The 18,423-nt window shown below is 38.0% G+C and overlaps 2 protein-coding genes across 3 annotated transcripts; both read right to left on the minus strand.

The window, feature by feature from the left end:
- Positions 1-1,481: 1,481 nt before the first annotated feature.
- On the minus strand, positions 1,482-4,262 carry LOC143879222 (Galactose oxidase/kelch repeat superfamily protein). The gene is made up of 3 exons (XM_077381479.1): positions 4,105-4,262; positions 2,523-3,009; positions 1,482-2,229 (listed from the first exon to the last, which is right to left on the minus strand). Exons 1-3 carry the CDS (start codon positions 4,132-4,134, stop codon positions 1,772-1,774), a joined length of 975 nt encoding a protein of 324 aa, XP_077237594.1. The 5' UTR covers positions 4,135-4,262; the 3' UTR covers positions 1,482-1,771.
- A 4,221-nt stretch (positions 4,263-8,483) lies between these two features.
- Positions 8,484-16,536, minus strand: LOC143879223 (nudix hydrolase 2-like). Of its 2 annotated transcripts, none has more exons than XM_077381480.1 (9): positions 16,260-16,536; positions 13,009-13,235; positions 12,390-12,455; positions 11,409-11,546; positions 10,990-11,067; positions 10,839-10,889; positions 10,700-10,734; positions 9,604-9,712; positions 8,484-8,812 (listed from the first exon to the last, which is right to left on the minus strand). In XM_077381480.1, exons 1-9 carry the CDS (start codon positions 16,417-16,419, stop codon positions 8,624-8,626), a joined length of 1,053 nt encoding a protein of 350 aa, XP_077237595.1. In that variant the 5' UTR covers positions 16,420-16,536; the 3' UTR covers positions 8,484-8,623. The 2 variants fall into 2 exon arrangements, with proteins under 2 accessions (XP_077237595.1, XP_077237596.1); XM_077381481.1 differs by having other exon boundaries at positions 13,009-13,198; positions 16,260-16,396.
- Positions 16,537-18,423: the final 1,887 nt, after the last annotated feature.

Genomic DNA, 18,423 nt, shown 5'->3' on the forward strand with positions numbered 1-18,423 from the left:
GTCACAAGTTATTACAGTACCAAAAAAAGCTTTCATAAGCCATTAAAAAGGGAAAAGACAGGCTGAGTTTCTGCAAATATTAAAACAGAGAGTGCTAATATCAACAGCATTTTTTGTTGACTTCAAATTGATCTTTTGTAAATTTGGATATCTCTAGATTTCTATCACTGTAGTGCCCAACTTTTTGTTGCAAAAGTTTCTTCACGGGAATCATTATTTCATGCCGCTTCTTTATAATGCAACCTGCAAAAGATCAATTCCATTTTGGAAAAAGGATAAACTAAAGTCACTTTTTACGTTCATAATCCCTAAAATGAAATCATAGCGCCCGACTTCACATCGTGCATGTGGTTGGATCTGACTTTGATTGGATAATGCTAGGCTCTAAGCGCTGTTTCTTTTAGATTTCGCAATTTTGTGTCTAATAATTTGTTTTGGACTTAAAATCCAAAAGGAACAGAGCCTTATAATCAGCTTTAGACTCACAGTCGGTCCTCAAAATTAAAAACAAAGGGGAAAAAAAAATAAGTGACAGAGATTTATGGCCCGGCACTCATTAATTGAGGTGGTCTAAGTACCGTTGCGACTAATTTCATCGAATTAATATCAGGCTTTTCCCTTTAGAAGGGCTTAGATTGAAGATAATCAAAATTGTATAAGGCCTACTTTGCTGCCTGCTTTCCTAGTCTGCCATTCAAATTGGTAAAACAGAAGCCCCACTACATAGCCTAGGGCTGCAACTCGAGCCGGGTTTTACCCGACCCGCATAGACCCGACCCGAAAATAGCCTGGGTTGGGTTCAGGTTTCATGGGTTTCGGGTCGAGCCGGGTTGAGCATTCAAAAGCCCGCATGAATCTCGGGTCGAGCCGGGTTTGAAGGGGCCCGACCCGACCCGAGTTACATAAGTTATAGTATGTACATTTTTTTCTATTGTTAGTTAAAAGTTAAAAGTGAAAACCCACGCACCCACTGTTATTGTATGTGAGTGTAATTACATCATTGTTTGATTCAAGTGTAATGTGAGTGTAATTTCTGCTTCTATGAGTTGAGTTGCCTTGCCAAATAAGAATTTTCCTTAAAAGATTGTGTCAACGTGAAAAAACCCGACCCGACCCGAGATTTATCATGGGTAAGGCCGGGTTTGGGAATCGTGGGTTTTCTGGAAAAAAAACCCGACCCGACCCGACCCGAGATATTTCTCGGGTAGGGTTGGGTTCTCCAAAACCCGACCCGCCCAACCCGAGTTGCAGCCCTAACATAGCCTACGGGTTTCATTTCATTTAGCCCCTGGTCTCCACCAACAGGATGGGCCCAGGAGGTAAGCCTTTGAGGGTCCCTTTGCGTGGATCGAAAGCCTATCCAAGAATAAATTAAGTAAATCTTGGCTTACTATCCCCACGGAGAACAGCTCCATTAGAGGAATCCATTGCTCCTACCAACGACCAGGTGCAAATTTAATTTAGCCTTAAACAACAACCCATTCAAAGTCACTAAATACAGTACTCTAATTTTCAATCCACAAGAGAAAAACCATTAAAAGCGCACAACATACCTATATTACATTACATGACATACTCTCCATTAGAGGAATCCATTGCTCCGACCAATGACCAGGTGCAAATTTAGTTTAGCCTTAAACAACAACCCATTCAAAGTCACTAAATACAGTACTCTAATCTTCAATCCACAAGAGAAAAACCATTAAAAGCCCACAACATAACTATATTACATTACATAACATACTCTTCTTTGACTTCATTCTTCATCTTCTTACTGGCAGGGAGTAAAAAAGAAAATGTCATCCAGTCTATCATTAGTGGGCGAGTTTCCCCCATAAACCAACAAGCCTTGTTTGTCTTCTCTTTGCCCAGCAGAATAAGCACACCATCCCCTTGGGCCAGGGTGATACTCTTTTTCTTCCAAATCTTCCCATTTTACCCATTTCAATGCCTCTGTATCCAATACAAAGAGCTCTCCCGAAAACATCCCAGCTCCCATATGTCCAAGGTCACTTGGGTCAATCTCCCCTCCATAAATAAATATGTATTTTCCTATCCCAGCCGTAGAAAATACACTCCGAGGTGTGGGCTTTTCACCCGTTGCCTCCACAGGGGCCCACTCCTCTTTGACCAAGTCAAAGCAGTGAATATCGTTCATTTCCATCCCGGCAAATCCATATATGACCCAAATCTTCCCGCCAGAAACAGCCAATCCGGGCCCACCCCTACCTGCTAGAGAGTAAGATATTCCGGCCATTAGGCAGCTAAATTAAATTAAATTAAATTAGGTAAGATCAGTATGTTTTTATCTTCATCTCTTTCCACAATCAATTTTTATTCATCTTTTGAGTGTTCTATATAAGAGGTATTCTAAACTGAAGGGCGCTCTTGTAGAAATGCGGTGAAAGGGCGCTTCCATTGGCTGAAAAGGGCGGTTGGGTGCCCTTCAGTTTAGAATACCTCTCTATATCAACACTCATTAGGCTCATTGTGATTTAACAAAGATCAGTGCATTTCTCAACCTTTGCAGCTCTCCCCGGGCCCCGGGAATTGGACCCACTTGCAATCACTAACATCAAACGCCCAGAGATCGTTCAGGCGTCCGGCGACCCCACATCCACCAAAGATGTACACGCGTTGATCATCGGCGACCGTTGAGTGGTAGCTGCGATTTTGTGGGCCCTCTTCTCCCGAGGAAAGTAGGACCCACTTGTTCGTACGTGTATCGAAAGAGTAGAGTTCGTTGAGCTCTGTGTGGTCAGCATCCCTACCCCCAAAGACGTAGATGGTCTCTCCCACGGCGGCCATTGTCACCCCGACACGTGGCGGTGGCACATCCCCAGTGGCATCAGCGATAGACCACGTCAGATCTTCAAGGTCGAACACGTGGAGCTTATTGTCAACGGGTACACGTGGCTTGAACTCGCCACCAAAAACGTAAGCCTGGTTGCCTACCACGGCTATGGCGTGGGAGCTTCTTGCTCCTGGTCCACTGCCTTTCTGCTCCAACTGATTAATACAGAAAAAAATTGAGTAGTAAAAGAGAGAACACCTAAAATTTATTCATCACATGTGGAAATCTAGGGAGACTGCCACCATGATCTGATAATCTTAACCCTCCTGTTTTTTTGTGGATAGGTAAGTAGGGTTTGGCAAGGACCCCTACTAGTTTATTAAAATGAGAAAGGTGTTATAATCAGCAAGCACAACATTAACCCTATCATAAGAATAGGGATACAACCAAAAAAGCAAAGACGAGACCTATCCTTACAAGCATTATCTGAGGAAGAGTGAAATCCAAGAACCACCTTAACCCCTAATGTTTCAGGACATTGATCTATGAAATCCTTCAATTCAAAGATGGGGTGTTATAACGTGAGTGTTTCACCAGCCCGGTGGGGGCCCACCAGAAGCAGTGATGTTGAGGCCTTCATTGGCAAAAGATTGAACTGATTGGACAATCCTAGCCATTGGATCAGCGGGGAAGGGCTTCACCGTGGATATATCGTAGGCTAAAGAATGCACTAATTGGACAATCCTAGCCATTTGATCGGTGGCTTGCAGATGGAGAGTTAAAAGCAAAATTTGAACAGCCATAGTGCAATATAGAATCAGCGGGCTAAAGAGAAGAAGAAGAAGAAGACAAATAGTCTGGGTCCACCGAAATGACCAAAATATCCCTAGTTTTGGGATTAATCTTCGAAGTAGAAGTACCTAGTGATCTCCGGCAGAACGGAGACCGGTTTTGAAAGTGTTTTCCTTTTTACATATAGCACAACTGAATCGACACAGGTGCGATACCTAATTTAAAGAGTCTATACGACTCTCCTCTTCCGAATCAACCCTCTGATTTCAAGAATCTCTTTCCCCCGCCCTATTCTTCCTGAATTATCGAAATTTTCTTTATATAATATCAACCCACTCCAAACCCCCCTCTAACATAACGGATCCACAAAAGAAGAGGTTAAAATTTGAAAAATATGCATCAGACCATATGGTTATAGTAAGAAATAGGGAAAAAAAAAATTAGGGTTTTTAAGAAATTAATTGGCAGATGGAGCAAGAGAGGTAAAGAGAGAAGCCAAAGGCAAAGGCAAAACAAACCTTGATCCATTTGCCTTGACCAAGAGTCATCCTCACAAAACTTTCTTCGTTATCTTCAACTTCAAAGCTTTGGCTTTAGTGTAGTTTATATAGAAAAGGGGATAAGCCCCCAACTATTAACAGTTGACATGGTTTTGGGTTTTATATTAGTAACGCCGCTGGTTTGGAGTTTGGGTGGTTTAGTGGTATTAGTATCTTAATTTAAAATTAGGAGCAGGTATTAGCACCTTAATTTGGGGCGATTTGCTGGGGACTTTCGCAGAAAGGCATTTCGCTGCCGACTTTTGGATGAGAGAACAACCACAGAGGCTCACTTGTCAGCAGATTTTCTCTTATTCATTTAATTTATCTGAGGTGGCTGTTCTCTCCTTCAAAAGTCAGCCTCGAACTGCCTTCCAACCAAACTCCCTAGCAAATCCCTAATTTTAGACACCTCCACTCATGTCAGTTTTTTTAATGCTTTTACCCTCGTCGCATACAATACAGTACAAATGCAACGAAGCGTGCCCTGAAAAGGCTTCTCCTCAGCCATCCACGTAATCTTAGCATGGATGGCTCTCGGTGATTCTAACTTGTAGACAAGGATTGAAATTTCGGTTTAGGTCGAAACCGAAATTTCAGTGGAAATCTCGGTGAAAATCTTATAATTTCGACCGAAATTTTTAGATTTAAGTTTCGGTTTTTAATTTTAGTCCCAGGCGAAATAGGAAATTTAAAACCATACTTGTACGTAACATAGGGGCCAATTCGGCTAGGGGATTATAGCTGGGAGTGCTTGACTGTTTGCGGAGATTTGCTAGGGACCATCACATAAGGTATTTTGATCACTCTATAAAATTTGCAGAAGGATGGGTATTTTAGTCATTTACTCTTATATAATTATTCCATAATTTGTTGCTTGGGGAGGCTAATTTGTTGCTTGCGTAGGTTTCTTCTGACATTAAAATATTAATTGAAAATTGGTCAGATGCCTCTATAAGAAAATATCTGGGAAACAAACAAAATCGGCCCCGGCCCTCCATACTTCCTTGTTTTGATATTGGAAGCCCTTTATTTGTTTTACACTTTTTTCTGTTGAATGCATTATAAAATTAGCAAAAAATATCAGCATTCCGATACAAGAGGGCTGTCAATATCAAACAAGAAAGTGTGAATATCATATATCTCTCCTAGAATGTGTTTTAGAATTTGATAGGTCTGGGTTCTTGTTTAAAGAATCCATGTCAATGGGTAATTTGGTCATTCATATCAGACTGTCTTATAACTAAGAAAATAAATAAACGTCGAGAAAGACAAACTGAAATGAGTGGAAGTTAGTGAATGGCAAAAGCTGCGAATTATAAACATAACAGCCAAAAGAAATAAAAATCAACCTGTACTTAACAAAAACAAGGAGTAAAAGGCCTAACAAGGCACGAGGCATGCACTTTCTCTTAGAAGGTAAACCCTCCAATACACCAAAGCAAGGAGCGGAGGAGCACACTGACGTATAAAACAAAAGACAGTTTCTTTTTTAAAAGCAACAAGCTCCATAGATGTAGATCCAACCAATAACCATGATTTTGTGAGCATTACAATCCAATTCTAAGATCGAGTCAGCTCTATCAAGAGGCTTATCTTTATACATATAATACCAAAGATGAAAGATTTAATCACTAGAGGGAAATGAAATTTGCAGTCTCCGTTTTAATATCAGGACTGCTTTGATACTTGGGCGATGATATTCTCCTCCTCCTCCCCCCCCCCCCAAGAGAAATCGTTAACTTTTAAAGCATTTGGAGTTAACGGCCTTCAGGGGGGGGGGGTGGGGATATCCCTGCCCTTATACTTTTCAGTAGCTACTAAATGGTGTTATGATTCCAAACCCTAAGTCATCATCACCAATCAGAAGAGTGTTTATTAAGATGAAGAGCACCATTATCGAAACAATGGAGTTGTGGATATGATTCCAAACACTAAACCCTAGTGTCCGTTTGGTTGAACTAAAAAAATGGGAAAATCAAAGTAAAAGGACATATGCAAGAGAAAAAGAATGTGACTAAATGTTACGATCTATTTTCCTTCTACTTACATATTACATACATCCAAACGGACCCTAGATTGGAGACCCACTTTTCGCGAAATTTGCAGTCTCCGTTTTAATATCAGGACTACAATTGAATAGGACCCATGACTGAACTGTGATCCATCAAAAGGTTTTTTTTTTTGTGTGTGTGTTTCTTCTGTGTAACCTCAGCATAACGTGATCTACATGAATTTTGGACTAATCTTTGAGCATCCCTTGTGAATCTTGTTGAATTACTTTTGGAATAAATCTCAGATAGGATTTAGGTAACAGTTCAGAAGAGTTTTTATCAAATTCAATGCAAAAGCAGTCCGTTAGAGCAACATGAAAAGTTAGTTCAACTTCAAGTGAACTTTGCAACAAGTGACTTGTATCAATGACTTTAGATCCATTACTAAATTGATATCTGCACAGTTCAAACTTTCATGGCAGAATGAGAGTCTATTTCATAGCTTCAAATCTTTCAAGGAACCTTCCCTCTACTTGGAAGAACTCTTCTTCTCAAGAATTATTCAGAAGAGTAAAAGAAAAAAAAGAAATAATAAGGACTGCTCATTCTACAGTTCTACTCCTTGGCAGTATATTTGTAGATCGCAGACAAGAAATAAACATTAGAGGGTATGACATCAGGAAACAAAAATTCTATGAACGGAAACCTCAAAGCATGAACAGAATTCATAAACAAGAACAGGGAATTCAAGAACTGTGGAAAGAACACAATCAGTTTTTCTACTGTTAAAGTATAAAAGATTAAATAACGCCTTCTCTAACAGCTTAAGCTCTTGGAGTAATTGGTTGTTTCACATGGTACTCAGAGCTATTGCCTCACAGCAGGTCCTGGGTTCAAAACCCAACAACTACATGATATTAAAAAATCCATGTGTATGGCCAGCCCAAAAGAGGGGCCACATGTTAGGGGGTGTATTGAAGTATAAATGATTAAATAACACCAACTCTAACAGCTTAAGCTTTTGGAGTAACTGGTCGTTTCACATGTTATAATAGTTAGAGGGTGTCGTGTCTATCTCATTAAAGGAGAGAATTTAATGAAAGAAACCATGTGGTTATACACATCTCTTCTCTTCTTTTGCCATGTTTTTTTTTTCAATGATATCATTTTATTAAAAGCTGGAAGTAAGATACAACAGTAACACAGCGACAAGGTGTCCCGACAAGAAAGCACAACGATCTCCATCCTCCTAGGCTCTAAATCTCCACCCCCTCTAACTCTGCATTGAACTCAACAATAACCACTTCCTCCACTCCATCCTTCTCTTGCCATGTGTCACCTAGGTAGTTATACCCTTCTCTCATCATCTCTTGCCATGTGTCACTCGGATAGGGAATGATCCTCTAGCTCAATGGTCAAGGCTTTGGTCTTCAACTTGGAGGTCGGAGGATCAATCCCAGCTTTCCTACCAAAAAAAATGTATCACCCGGATAGTTAAACCCATCTGTCATCTTCCATTGCCATGTGTTGCCCAAGTAGTTATACTCATCGGTCCTTCGCAACTAATAGTGTGATGCCCTAGCATCTATTCCTATCCTAAGTAAGATCATATTGCAGAATTTATCGCCCTTCTTTTATCCAACACACCCCCCCCCCCCCCCCCCTCTCTCTCTCTCTCTCTCTCTCTACTAAGTTGGTTTACTTGTTTTGCATCACCGAAGCTATTAGCTCTACAATGGGTACAGTCTTTTCATTTTTACCATTTCATGGGTATGGAATTTTTGCCCTTTCTTACAAATCTAGCTAGCAATGTCACTATGTCTACATGCATTAAATGACATAGCATGCCAAGAGTTATTATGTACTTCTATCCTTTAATCATCTGCACCATGTGTGGTGCAAATGAGTTCCATAGGCTTTTATCATTTAGTGCTTCTTGTTTACATATTAGTTTAATACGAAATGGGTAATCATATCCTGGTAAGTTTCTATGTATAGGGCTTTCTGGAGGCTAGAGGCTAGAGGCTAGAGGCTAGAGACTAGAGAGCATTCATAGCCTTCGGGTCTTCATTAGATTATTGCAATTTCACAAAATAAGAATCTCTGAACCAACAAAATCTATCCATGCGATCCAGTGAAAAGGTAAAATTTAATAATACTAAAGGTCCGTCAAAACCACAAGCGTACCCATCAAATGAAAACAGGAAAAAGAAAACGCCAGAAGTAAGAAAAGAAAGTGACTAAAATGAGACATTGTTATCATAGCTTACAAGACGAATAGATACAAATCCTACCACAAGGAAGTATATAACAAGACGTGAAGATATAAAATATTGTTTAAAAGAAGCGGATATGTTATCCATATGTAAAAGAGGATAAAAGGCCTCCGCTTTTCTATTAGGAAGGCAATGCATATTACCATCACAAAAGAGATGAGTATATGTTACAGAAAATAATACAAAGATCAAACGAGAGTAGTTCTAAGACTCTTTACCAGAGCTTAATCAATGGTTCAGATCCTTGTTGTTTAAATATAGGTAGCTTTCATTTTCAGAGAAACCTGATTTTATAGACACTGGTGAAAATCCGGTGTATCCATCCCTAGCCTTCGCTAAGCAAATATCAACCATATACTTCAGAAGCTCATGCTTTTCCACAAAAGGTTGGGCGGCAAATTCGTCAATCGGCATCCACTGAATAAATATAGTGGCCACTCTATAATCATTCCTCAGTTATTGCAAACATCAAATGATGGAACTGTTAAAAGATACACCTTTTTCTCTATTTTTTTTACAATGGCAATGTGAAATTATGATGTTATTGTACAAGAAAACGAGAGAAAGAATTGGTTGCAAAAATTACATTCAAAACTCAAATCGCATTTATAAAGAAAGACATGTGAATAAAAACTGCAACCAAATGGAAAAAAAAAAATCATCAATTACAAAAATATTTAAAGAACTCGCCACTTACTGCCAAGCATTAAAACCGTCTTGAATTTTTTAATTGAGTTGAAATATACAAATAACTTGGGACCTGGCTATCATTCTTTACTTCCACTGTCTCAGTATTCTGAATTGGGTACATAAATTAAATTAGGATAACATTTTAGTGATACTGTGACAAACCGAGGCTGGAGGCAGAGAACAAGTACCGGAAGATTCAGAAACAGGCAATAAACATGTAATGCCTCATTAATTTATTAGAATGTAAAAGCCCTATCAGAAGAGTTGATTCACTTTCTTTTGTTCAGATTTGTTAGCAAATTAACTGCAGTCAACCCCAAGTTTCAAACGGGAGTATAGGTTTGGGAGAAGGTACCACAAACAGTAAAAGCAACAAAGATGGAAACTAGAGCGGGTGATAGGAGGTTCATCAATAAGAGTTGAGGGAATTTCTTGCATTTTAGAGATCCAAATATATCCATGAACCGTAAAGGTGTAAAGCGAATCATTGTAATCTGCCATTATCAGTAAGAAATTACCTGTGCTGCCTCGATTTCTGATTCTTGTTTCTTAATATCAAAGGAGAGAGGGTGCAACATGCATATAAAGAATAAATCCGACTTCTCAAAGAATGACCTGTGGCTTTGCCTGTAAGTTACACTCATCAAGAAATTGAAAAAGGATAAGAAAGAGGTGAGGAACTGCATGATATAAAAGTGTAAGAAATTAGATATCAGTTCGGGTTCACAAAATACATGATTCCCTACTAGGAAATTGAAATTATGTAAAATTAAAACATATCATTACGACTTATCATCTACATTTATCCTATGACAAAGCTATCTAATAAGTAGTCCTGCCTAAGTTGAAAGCAAGCAGTGACCACTACCTTAAAAGAAACATCATACAAACCTTGGTTAGAGTAGCTTGTGCCTTGTGGAAGCAGATTGATGGTGTCAGACCATGTCAGTGTTGAGTGCAAGCCATAGGCATGATCCCATAATTAAAGCTTAGGTAAAAATATAACTAAACAATAAATAGGTCCATAGTGGCCAATAAGATTTCCTAACTACACATACCATTAAATTTAGATGACAGGAAAGTAATTACCCTCTCACCTTCCCATATAATCCACTATGTTGATTGGTCATTGCCAGAAAGAAAAGGGTATATTCTCTTTTTTATTCTACACAGTGGCGTAGTGCAACTACAAAACTTTGACATATCTCCGCAAAGAGTTATACTATCATGTTGTGCCATGATAAAATCATATATATATGTGTGTGAGGAATGATAAACTGAAGGGTGCCCTTGCAGAAACCCAGCCGCAAGGGCGCCCCCTATTGGATCCACGTCATCTGACTGTATTCATGATGGCACTGAAAAATGTAAAAATAAAGGAGAAGTAAATGCTGTTGGGTGACGTGGATCCAATAGGGACGCCCTTGCAGTTGAGTGTTTTGCAAGGGTCCCCTTCAGTTTAGCACTCCACTAATATAAGATTGAGTTCCATTATAAGCGCTCGGACACACATAACCTAATGAGCAGGAAAAGAAGTACTAAATACTAATTTTTTTTAATGGTATTAAACACTAATCTGTAATGTTCTTTGAGATTAAGAAGCAAATCAGGTACCTGAATGCAAGTACTTCTGCAAACTCTGTGTCAATCTGCCACATTATAAAGCTCAGTGAAACAATCTAAAATGGGCTTATAACAACTTGAAAATAAATCACAGATACAGTTGAAAATAAAAACTACATGTACCACTCACTCCTGTCTCTTCTTTGACTTCCCTTACGGCCCCAGCAAAAATATCTTCACCCTGTACAGAAAAGGGATCAATGCCTCTAGAGAAGGAAAATCTGCATTTTGGGTAAACAAATGAAAAGATTCTTCAATTGTCAACTAGATGATACACGTACCTGATCAACAACTCCAGTAGGAAACTTCCATATACCAGTGCCCTGGAGAATGCCACTCTTTTCCTGTACCACCAGCACCTACCAAACAATGGAAATTGCAGATCCAAAACTACTGAGCCATCATAACAAAGTGACCAACATTGAAAACATTTTGAAAGACCCATTGCAGCCTAGATATGCAGCTATAACAATTTACAAGAAGAGCATTCATTTAAAATGACAGATCAAACACTTAATATATTCATTTTAACCCTCTACTGAAGAAAACACAGATTTATAAGGAACAAGAATTTCAAATTATTTATTTATTTAATTTTTTTAATGGAAAGAATTTCAATTTGTTATTTAATATTTAATTTGAAGATTGGAAATACACAAATTGATTTGGAAGGAAAGCGGAAATCATAGGTAGGGAGTACCTCTTTTCTATCATTCATCACAAAACCACCAACACCCACTCTGTGTGTAGCATTTACAGGGAGAGTATGAACAGTATCAGGAATCCAATATACAAGCATCAAGTAATTTGGCTCTGCGTGGTGGTACCAAAACCCTTCCTGCAAATCAATATAACAGTTGTATGGAACCAGAGAAAAATGCTAATATAAAAAAGACTGATTGCGACTTAAGGGGAAACAAAATGGAAAAACAGCAAAAAAAAATAAGGGTTTTGCATCTAATTGGCATGCTTTAATGGTCAATTCATGTGAGTCTTTCAATACTGTCCTCTTCAAGACAAACTATGAGCCTACACATGGTGGCATGGTGTATAAAAACCATAATCCAGTAGCAACAGTCGTATCCCATTGTGACAACTAAACTCAACTCCGACTATGAATATACTTAGAATAGTCTCTGGTGGCTTAAGTGTGACAAGTCAGTGATGGCTTAAGTGTGATATGTCTCAGACTTATAGAATTTCTCTTCTTGAATGGATAGTATGGAAACAAATACATCTAATAGCGGTGACTAGATCATGTACATTTGAAGTATTCCTTTTTCTTGAGATAATTCAAATATGAGAGCGCATAAAAGCTCGTGGGTTACTGTGCTTTCGCATTACTGCTTTCAAAATTCAACCCTCCATTATTGGGTAAGTATCATGCAATATGGATAAAAGTTCAGCTTCAGAATGATTTTTGGTGTAGCATCAAATCGACGATCCATGACGGAACTTGACAAATGAAGTAGATGATGACAACAAAAATTCACTGAAAAGAAATTTCTGGAGTTCAATATGAATATCAAATTGATAATCCACAATGGAACCTGTGAATGATTTCATAATCAATAACATTCGATTAATGAAATGATAACACTGCAGTTAGTATTATCTTCAAAACCAGTTGCTATGCTGACTTTAAAATTATCAAAAACATCATATGAGGAAAGTTATAGACCTGAACTGCAGCTTGAACAAGATTTGAATGTTCGATGGGCAATTTGATCCAAACACCTTCCTTTCCCTGTAAATGAACATCAAGAATGTCAACCAGCTCTAACAAAAAGGTAGAAAGATCATCCATGGACTACAAATGCTGATCATGGGCATAAGATCTGTTTTTTTTTCTCTCGAAATGGTGATGATTTATTAATTAGATAAAGAAAGCTACACAACCGAGGGGGTTGAGAGCACAAGGATAGCAAAAAATACAAAAATACAATAGAAGTTAGGGAGGCAAGGAATCGAATATCACCATAAGATCTGTTAAAGATGCTAAAACCTTGCCTAGCCCATAATTGATTCAGGGAGTGAACATTAGGAATCAAGTGGACAAGATCCAGGAGTAAAGTTGAAATATAAAGACATGCAGATCAAAGAATATACACCAAACTAGATTTGATTTAATTAAATTCATGAGCCGAATGAGTTATAAATAAAAAATCACCAAGATTCAAAAAACAAATCATATTGATAATTACATTACTTGTAACTGTCTAGCTAAAAAAAAGTACTCTAAAATGAAGAAAAGGTTTGCATAGTCATAAGACAGATGACCCAAATGCCAAGGTAATCACCTGTTGCCTCCATTTGGATATTGACGCTCTCAGTGAAAAAACAAAAGCGCTTACATCCATTGGTGCCTTTATGTCAACAATGATGCCTCCATATCTGTCATCCACCGCATTAAGTATTTCAACTGCATCCCCACTATCAGCTGACAATGTTACCATATCTGACAGTGGACTTGCAAAATTTGACATGGACCTGATATAAAAAAGACTCACAGATCTAACCTTGAAACCTACATAAAACCAAAAGAAAATAAAAGGAAAAACTAATAAGAACCTGAAAAGAGTTATATCAAATAATCATTTTGGTTCAAATTGATTCAAAAAATATCGATTCTGGTTAAAAAAAAAATGTTGAAAAAATACTAGGAAACTACTATCACCGTTAAATATGAATACATAAAAACTACTATCACCGTTAAACCATCATTCTTCACTGGTTACAAACAGCTGCTTTTGCAACCAGTTTGAATAAACAAAACCATATCAGCCAACATGTTCCTGCTACCAATTGAAAAAATGGAATCATGATTCTCATGCTTTTTCCCATTCGTGAATTTCTGCCCTTTTGGGGCATGGCTCGAATTAATGCCCAAATTTGAAATTTCTCATATAGATCTAAAAATTCACCCAACCAAAAAAAAAAAAAAGCACAAAAGTTCAATTATATATAGCAGAAGAGAAAATGAGAGAATTATTTGAATTTCTCCCAAAATTCTATGAGAATTACACATCACTTTTTTTGACTTCTTTTATCAAAGGCACCCATTCAACCCACATATTTTCAATCATACCCCCTCCTTTATGCTTTTTAACAAAGGCACCCATTAAAGCCACATAATTTCAATCCTACCCCCCTCCTTTATGCTTTTTTAATTATGGAAACCTCTATAGATTGGAGGGCTAGGATCAGCCTAAGGAAATGATTTTACGGGCACAACCTATTGATGTTGTGTTCCATCACATGGACGGTTTGGATCAACCTATGATGTGGTCCGTACAGTTCTTTGTCGGCCCGTGCATCGCACGGGGTTTTTTACTAGTATATATATATATATATATATATATATATATATATATATATATATATATATATAGAGAGAGAGAGAGAGAGAGAGAGAGAGCATTGTTGGTGCGCTTAAGCTCACCATTTTTTTGGGGCGCTTAAGTTGTTATAACGCCTCCCATTCGTTTAAATGTTTGGGTCCCGCTTAAGCGCACCAATGGGAGGCGTTATACCAACTTAAGCGCACCAAAAAAATGGTGCGCTTAAGCTCACCAACAGTTTTCTCATATATATATATATATAGTTGCCAGTGCAGAAAGCAGAGGGGGAAGTGAGGGTGCTCGGGAAGGGAGAAAACAGAACCGTTAAGGATTGGGGGTCAAGGGAAGCAATGAGGGAGCGTAATAGGAAGCACTAGAGAAGCTTAAAGGGAAGCGCCTGGGAATCTTAAGGGGGAGCTCCATGAAAATTTAAGGGGAAGCACCGACGAAGCGAACAGGAAGCGCAGGAACTGAAAAATTAGTGAAAAATATAAAACTAAAATAATTGAAAAAAATTGGTGAAGATTGTAAATAAGTTTTAATAATCGGTTTTTCGAGTTTGTAAAATTTAAAAGCAAGTGAATTCAAGTTTCTAAGTCCAAGAAACATAAGCAAATCAAATCAAACCACCATAAACGAGGAAAATTCCAACAAACAATAAATCCTAACTTACAGGCAAATCTAACTCCCAACCATTAATCAAAATATCAAAAGTTAATGCAAAATTTTCGAAAATCTAAAATGCAGAATTAAATGATTAATCACTTAAATGACCAAATGATTAATCACTTAAATGAAGAAACTAACTGACATCACTTTTCTTGTAGAGGCTTGTACATGGCCATCCAAGTTCTCTCATTATATATACTATAGATATCATAGAAGCCTATAACCTTCTGGAAAATGCAAGAATAACAATCAATTCGGCAAAAAAAAGACTCAATGAGCAATGAAAAAGGGAAACACAAAGCACAATCCAAGCATTGAGAACCCTAATCCCACCAAAAAAGCAATAAAACAGAAACCGAAGACCATTGAACCAAGAAAACCCAAATTTCTTGCTAAACAAACAAGTCCTAAGCATATAGTTGCTAAACTTGATCATGGGAAAAAATTGAAACACTAGAATTTATGAATAATTGAAGTAAAATTGAAACCCATACATTGTCAAGGATTTGTCCGAGCCTCCGGGGTAAAAATGAGCGAAGTCAGCCAAGAGGCATAATCGTTTTGTGACTTGGCTAAACAAGTTTTCGATTGGCTTGGCCGAGTTGAATGAATTTGTGGTCGAGTTGGGACCAAACAATGTCGTCGATTAACCAAGAGAATTTTACACATTGGAGGAGAAAAGATGGAATTGAAGATTGAACTAAGGTAAAATCTAAAAAGGTAAATGAAAAAGAAAAAACACAATGCAAAAGCATAATTCAAGCATGAGAAACCCTACTTCCATCAGATCAGGGAGCACAGCAGAAATCATAAACTATCGAACCCAAAAAAAAAAAAAAAAAACCCTGACTCTCTCATGCTAGAGAAACAAGTTTTAAGCATAAAGCAAACAATTACCCTCTACAATCAAACAGACCAAAACCCTAACACTTACCAAAGATTGAATTTGCACAAGTATAACTCCAGAAATAATGAACTTACAGATTGAATTGAAAACTGGAAACAATTTATACTGCCGAAACACAATTCAAGTATTGAAAACCCTAAGTTCGACAGATAAGTAAACAAAAAGGAAATCGTATGCAATCGAACTGCATAAATCTAAATTCTAGCTAGGAGAAAAAAAAAAAAAAAAACAGGTTATATGCATTAGCGCTCCCCTAAGGCGAGCAAAATCAAACATGTGAAAACTCTAATACTTGTCGAAGATCAAATTGTATAAATATGACTGAAGCAAAAATCAAATCAACGATCGAATTCGAATATAAAAACAAAACAGAATTCACGCAATTCCACCACGGAAGAGAAAAGAAGAGAAATCAAACCCTATCACACTACGAGAAAACTGAACTTCTAGCTAAGAAGCAAGATTTAAGCAGACAGCTATGCTAGATCAAGCGCATTAAAAAAATAATTCACTTAAATTTGCCAGAAAAAAAAGGATCAAAATACCGATCGAATTCGAATTTCCACAAAAAAAACGTAGCTGATGAAAACAAATACACAGACAGATACACGGACATAAATAAATAAATAAATACCTTTGGAAACTGCCAAACGCGAAGGGAGAGAAATGAAATGATGCCTCTTTTGAAAAATGCAGCACGTAGAAGAAGAAGAAGAAGATCCGAAGAAGCTTTGCTTTGCAGAAACGTAGAGATTTCTAGTTTTGAAGCAGAGAAATGAAAGAGATCTGAACATTTGGATTTTCAGACGGGAAAAAGTAGAAAACCCTAATAATAGAATTTCTCAATATTTTTTTCTGATTCAAAACGCACGCGGTTCGTAAACCGGATACGTAACTACGCAGTCCATGTTCATGAACATCGTTTGGTGGATCCCGTTCTAGCTGGTGGGTCCCACCCAGTATAGAAGCCACTCGTTTAGGTGGGACAAAATGACCCATATGCACCGCACCATTTTCATATTTACCAGCCATGCACATCTTGAATGAGATGTGGTGGGAATAGGAGCAAGTTCGTGAATTTAGAGAAGGGAGTTTCAAGTCATTTGTTTGATCCAACGGTTTTTAAGTGATACAAAATCCTTGTGGTATATTGATTGGGCAGTTCAAATCTTGAACGGTGGGCCCATCCACTAAGAGGGCACTAAATGAATGTTTAGATTAGACCTAGCAAAAAGTGACCCAGAGATCTAATTGGAGGGTTAATTTGACGCCTCGAATTAGATCTAATTCGAGGGTTAGGATGGGCTTTTATTTGACCCAAAGATCTAATTGGAGGGTTAGGATCATCTAAGGAGATGGTTTTGGGCACAACATATTTTAGTTGGGTTGAATGGTTTGGATCATTAGTTGACCCCACTGTAAAAAGGGTGGCCCAGTGCACGAGGCTCCCGCCATTGCTGGGTCTGGAGAGGCTGTTTCCCACTGTACTTTAAAAAATAATATTATCCGTAGTGCGGACACCATATAAAAACTTCGCGACTATTTGTATCATTTATTGCAAAGCTAGCAAACCTCTTGGTCAGGAACAGCTAATCTCTTTATTACAGACCGATCCAGTTTACAAGTTCGTTATTGCTAGCAATTCCTTTAAAGAATTGGACGTAAACGCTTCCAGAAAAAGCATCAACTTGGGTCGGGTCGGGTTGAGCTTTTGCTAAAAAAATGAATTGGAAACAAATCGAACCTTACCCGATTTATTATTGGTAAAAGTTCAACCCAAATTCCCAAAAATCGACCGGAGTTGCATGACTTGCATCCCTAGACTGAGACTGGTAGTAAATTATAATTTCTAGAGGCTTCAATTGGACTGTACATACAAACTTCCTCTCTCTCTCTCTCTCTCTCTCTCTCTCTCTCTCTCTCTCTCTCTCTCTCTCTCCTACAAAATCTCCACATTAATCAGTATCTCCAAAAGTTTTGCATTTTCTTTCATCCCCATTTTCTTTCATCACCCAAATTTGGGTTTGGACAGATCTTGAGGCAATGCAACCTCATTCCATAATTAGAAAGTTTTAAGATTCCAATTGTAACGTTCTTTCAATCCTCATCCCTTGTCCTTATCATTTCTACTGGACTCCTCTATATATCGATGTAAGTAAAAGGCTCTCTATCTCATATAGTTGAGTTTGGGTATTGCAAAAAATGACTCAAATGGTTTGGAAGGTTGCTTCAAGCATGGCTGTGGCAGTGGTGATTCTCACGCTTCTTACCATCCCTTTGTTTATGCCCGATGATGCCCCGGTGCCTCCCCTTGTTCTCACGCTCGTGTCCATTCCGCTCTTTCTGTTGTTCCTCCTCTTCTACCTCCATCATGCCTCTAGCCTTCGCATGGAATCATCTGATCTCTCTCTCTCTCTCTCTCTCTCTCTCTGTAATTTAGGAAAATGACTGCTTCTACTCCGTGATGACAATATATAAATTGCAATAAGCTGGTACAAAAATGAGCAATCCTTCAAAATTATTTTTTTCAGCAACAGTTCATTGTTTTAAATGATTAGGATCGATTATCTGATATTTGAGGAGTAGCATAGCATATAGATCTTCACTGAATGAATTAGTACCCATTATTGTATTGAGATATCAATCATGTTATGCTAAGAGTCCAGCCTGTCTTATATTTATTTTCTTAACAGATAGTAAGTTGAATTAGGAAAGAATGGCATGAGGTAATGATTCTATATGTTGTACTGTATGGGTTTTGCTAACGAGTGCCCTTAAGGCATTTGTTAACCATCATT

The sequence above is a fragment of the Tasmannia lanceolata genome, unplaced genomic scaffold (assembly GCF_043159265.1).
Source record: "Tasmannia lanceolata isolate RefF3 unplaced genomic scaffold, GAP_Taslan_0.1 ptg000006l, whole genome shotgun sequence".
NCBI lineage: Eukaryota > Viridiplantae > Streptophyta > Magnoliopsida > Canellales > Winteraceae > Tasmannia > Tasmannia lanceolata.

Excerpts from the sequence above, each read along its gene's own strand:
- LOC143879222 (XM_077381479.1), bottom strand. The coding sequence starts at position 4,134 with ATGACTCTTGGTCAAGGCAAATGGATCAAG. Across the intron at positions 3,010-4,104 it reads GTCAAGGCAAATGGATCAAG|TTGGAGCAGAAAGGCAGTGG; the intron begins GTTTGTTTTGCC and ends TGTATTAATCAG. Across the intron at positions 2,230-2,522 it reads GCCCGGGGAGAGCTGCAAAG|GTAGGGGTGGGCCCGGATTG; the intron begins GTTGAGAAATGC and ends ACTCTCTAGCAG.
- LOC143879223 (XM_077381480.1), bottom strand. The coding sequence starts at position 16,419 with ATGTTCAGATCTCTTTCATTTCTCTGCTTCAAAACTAGAAATCTCTAC. Across the intron at positions 11,068-11,408 it reads TGATGAATGATAGAAAAGAG|GTGCTGGTGGTACAGGAAAA; the intron begins GTACTCCCTACC and ends ATTGTTTGGTAG. Across the intron at positions 10,735-10,838 it reads AAGTCAAAGAAGAGACAGGA|ATTGACACAGAGTTTGCAGA; the intron begins GTGAGTGGTACA and ends ATAATGTGGCAG.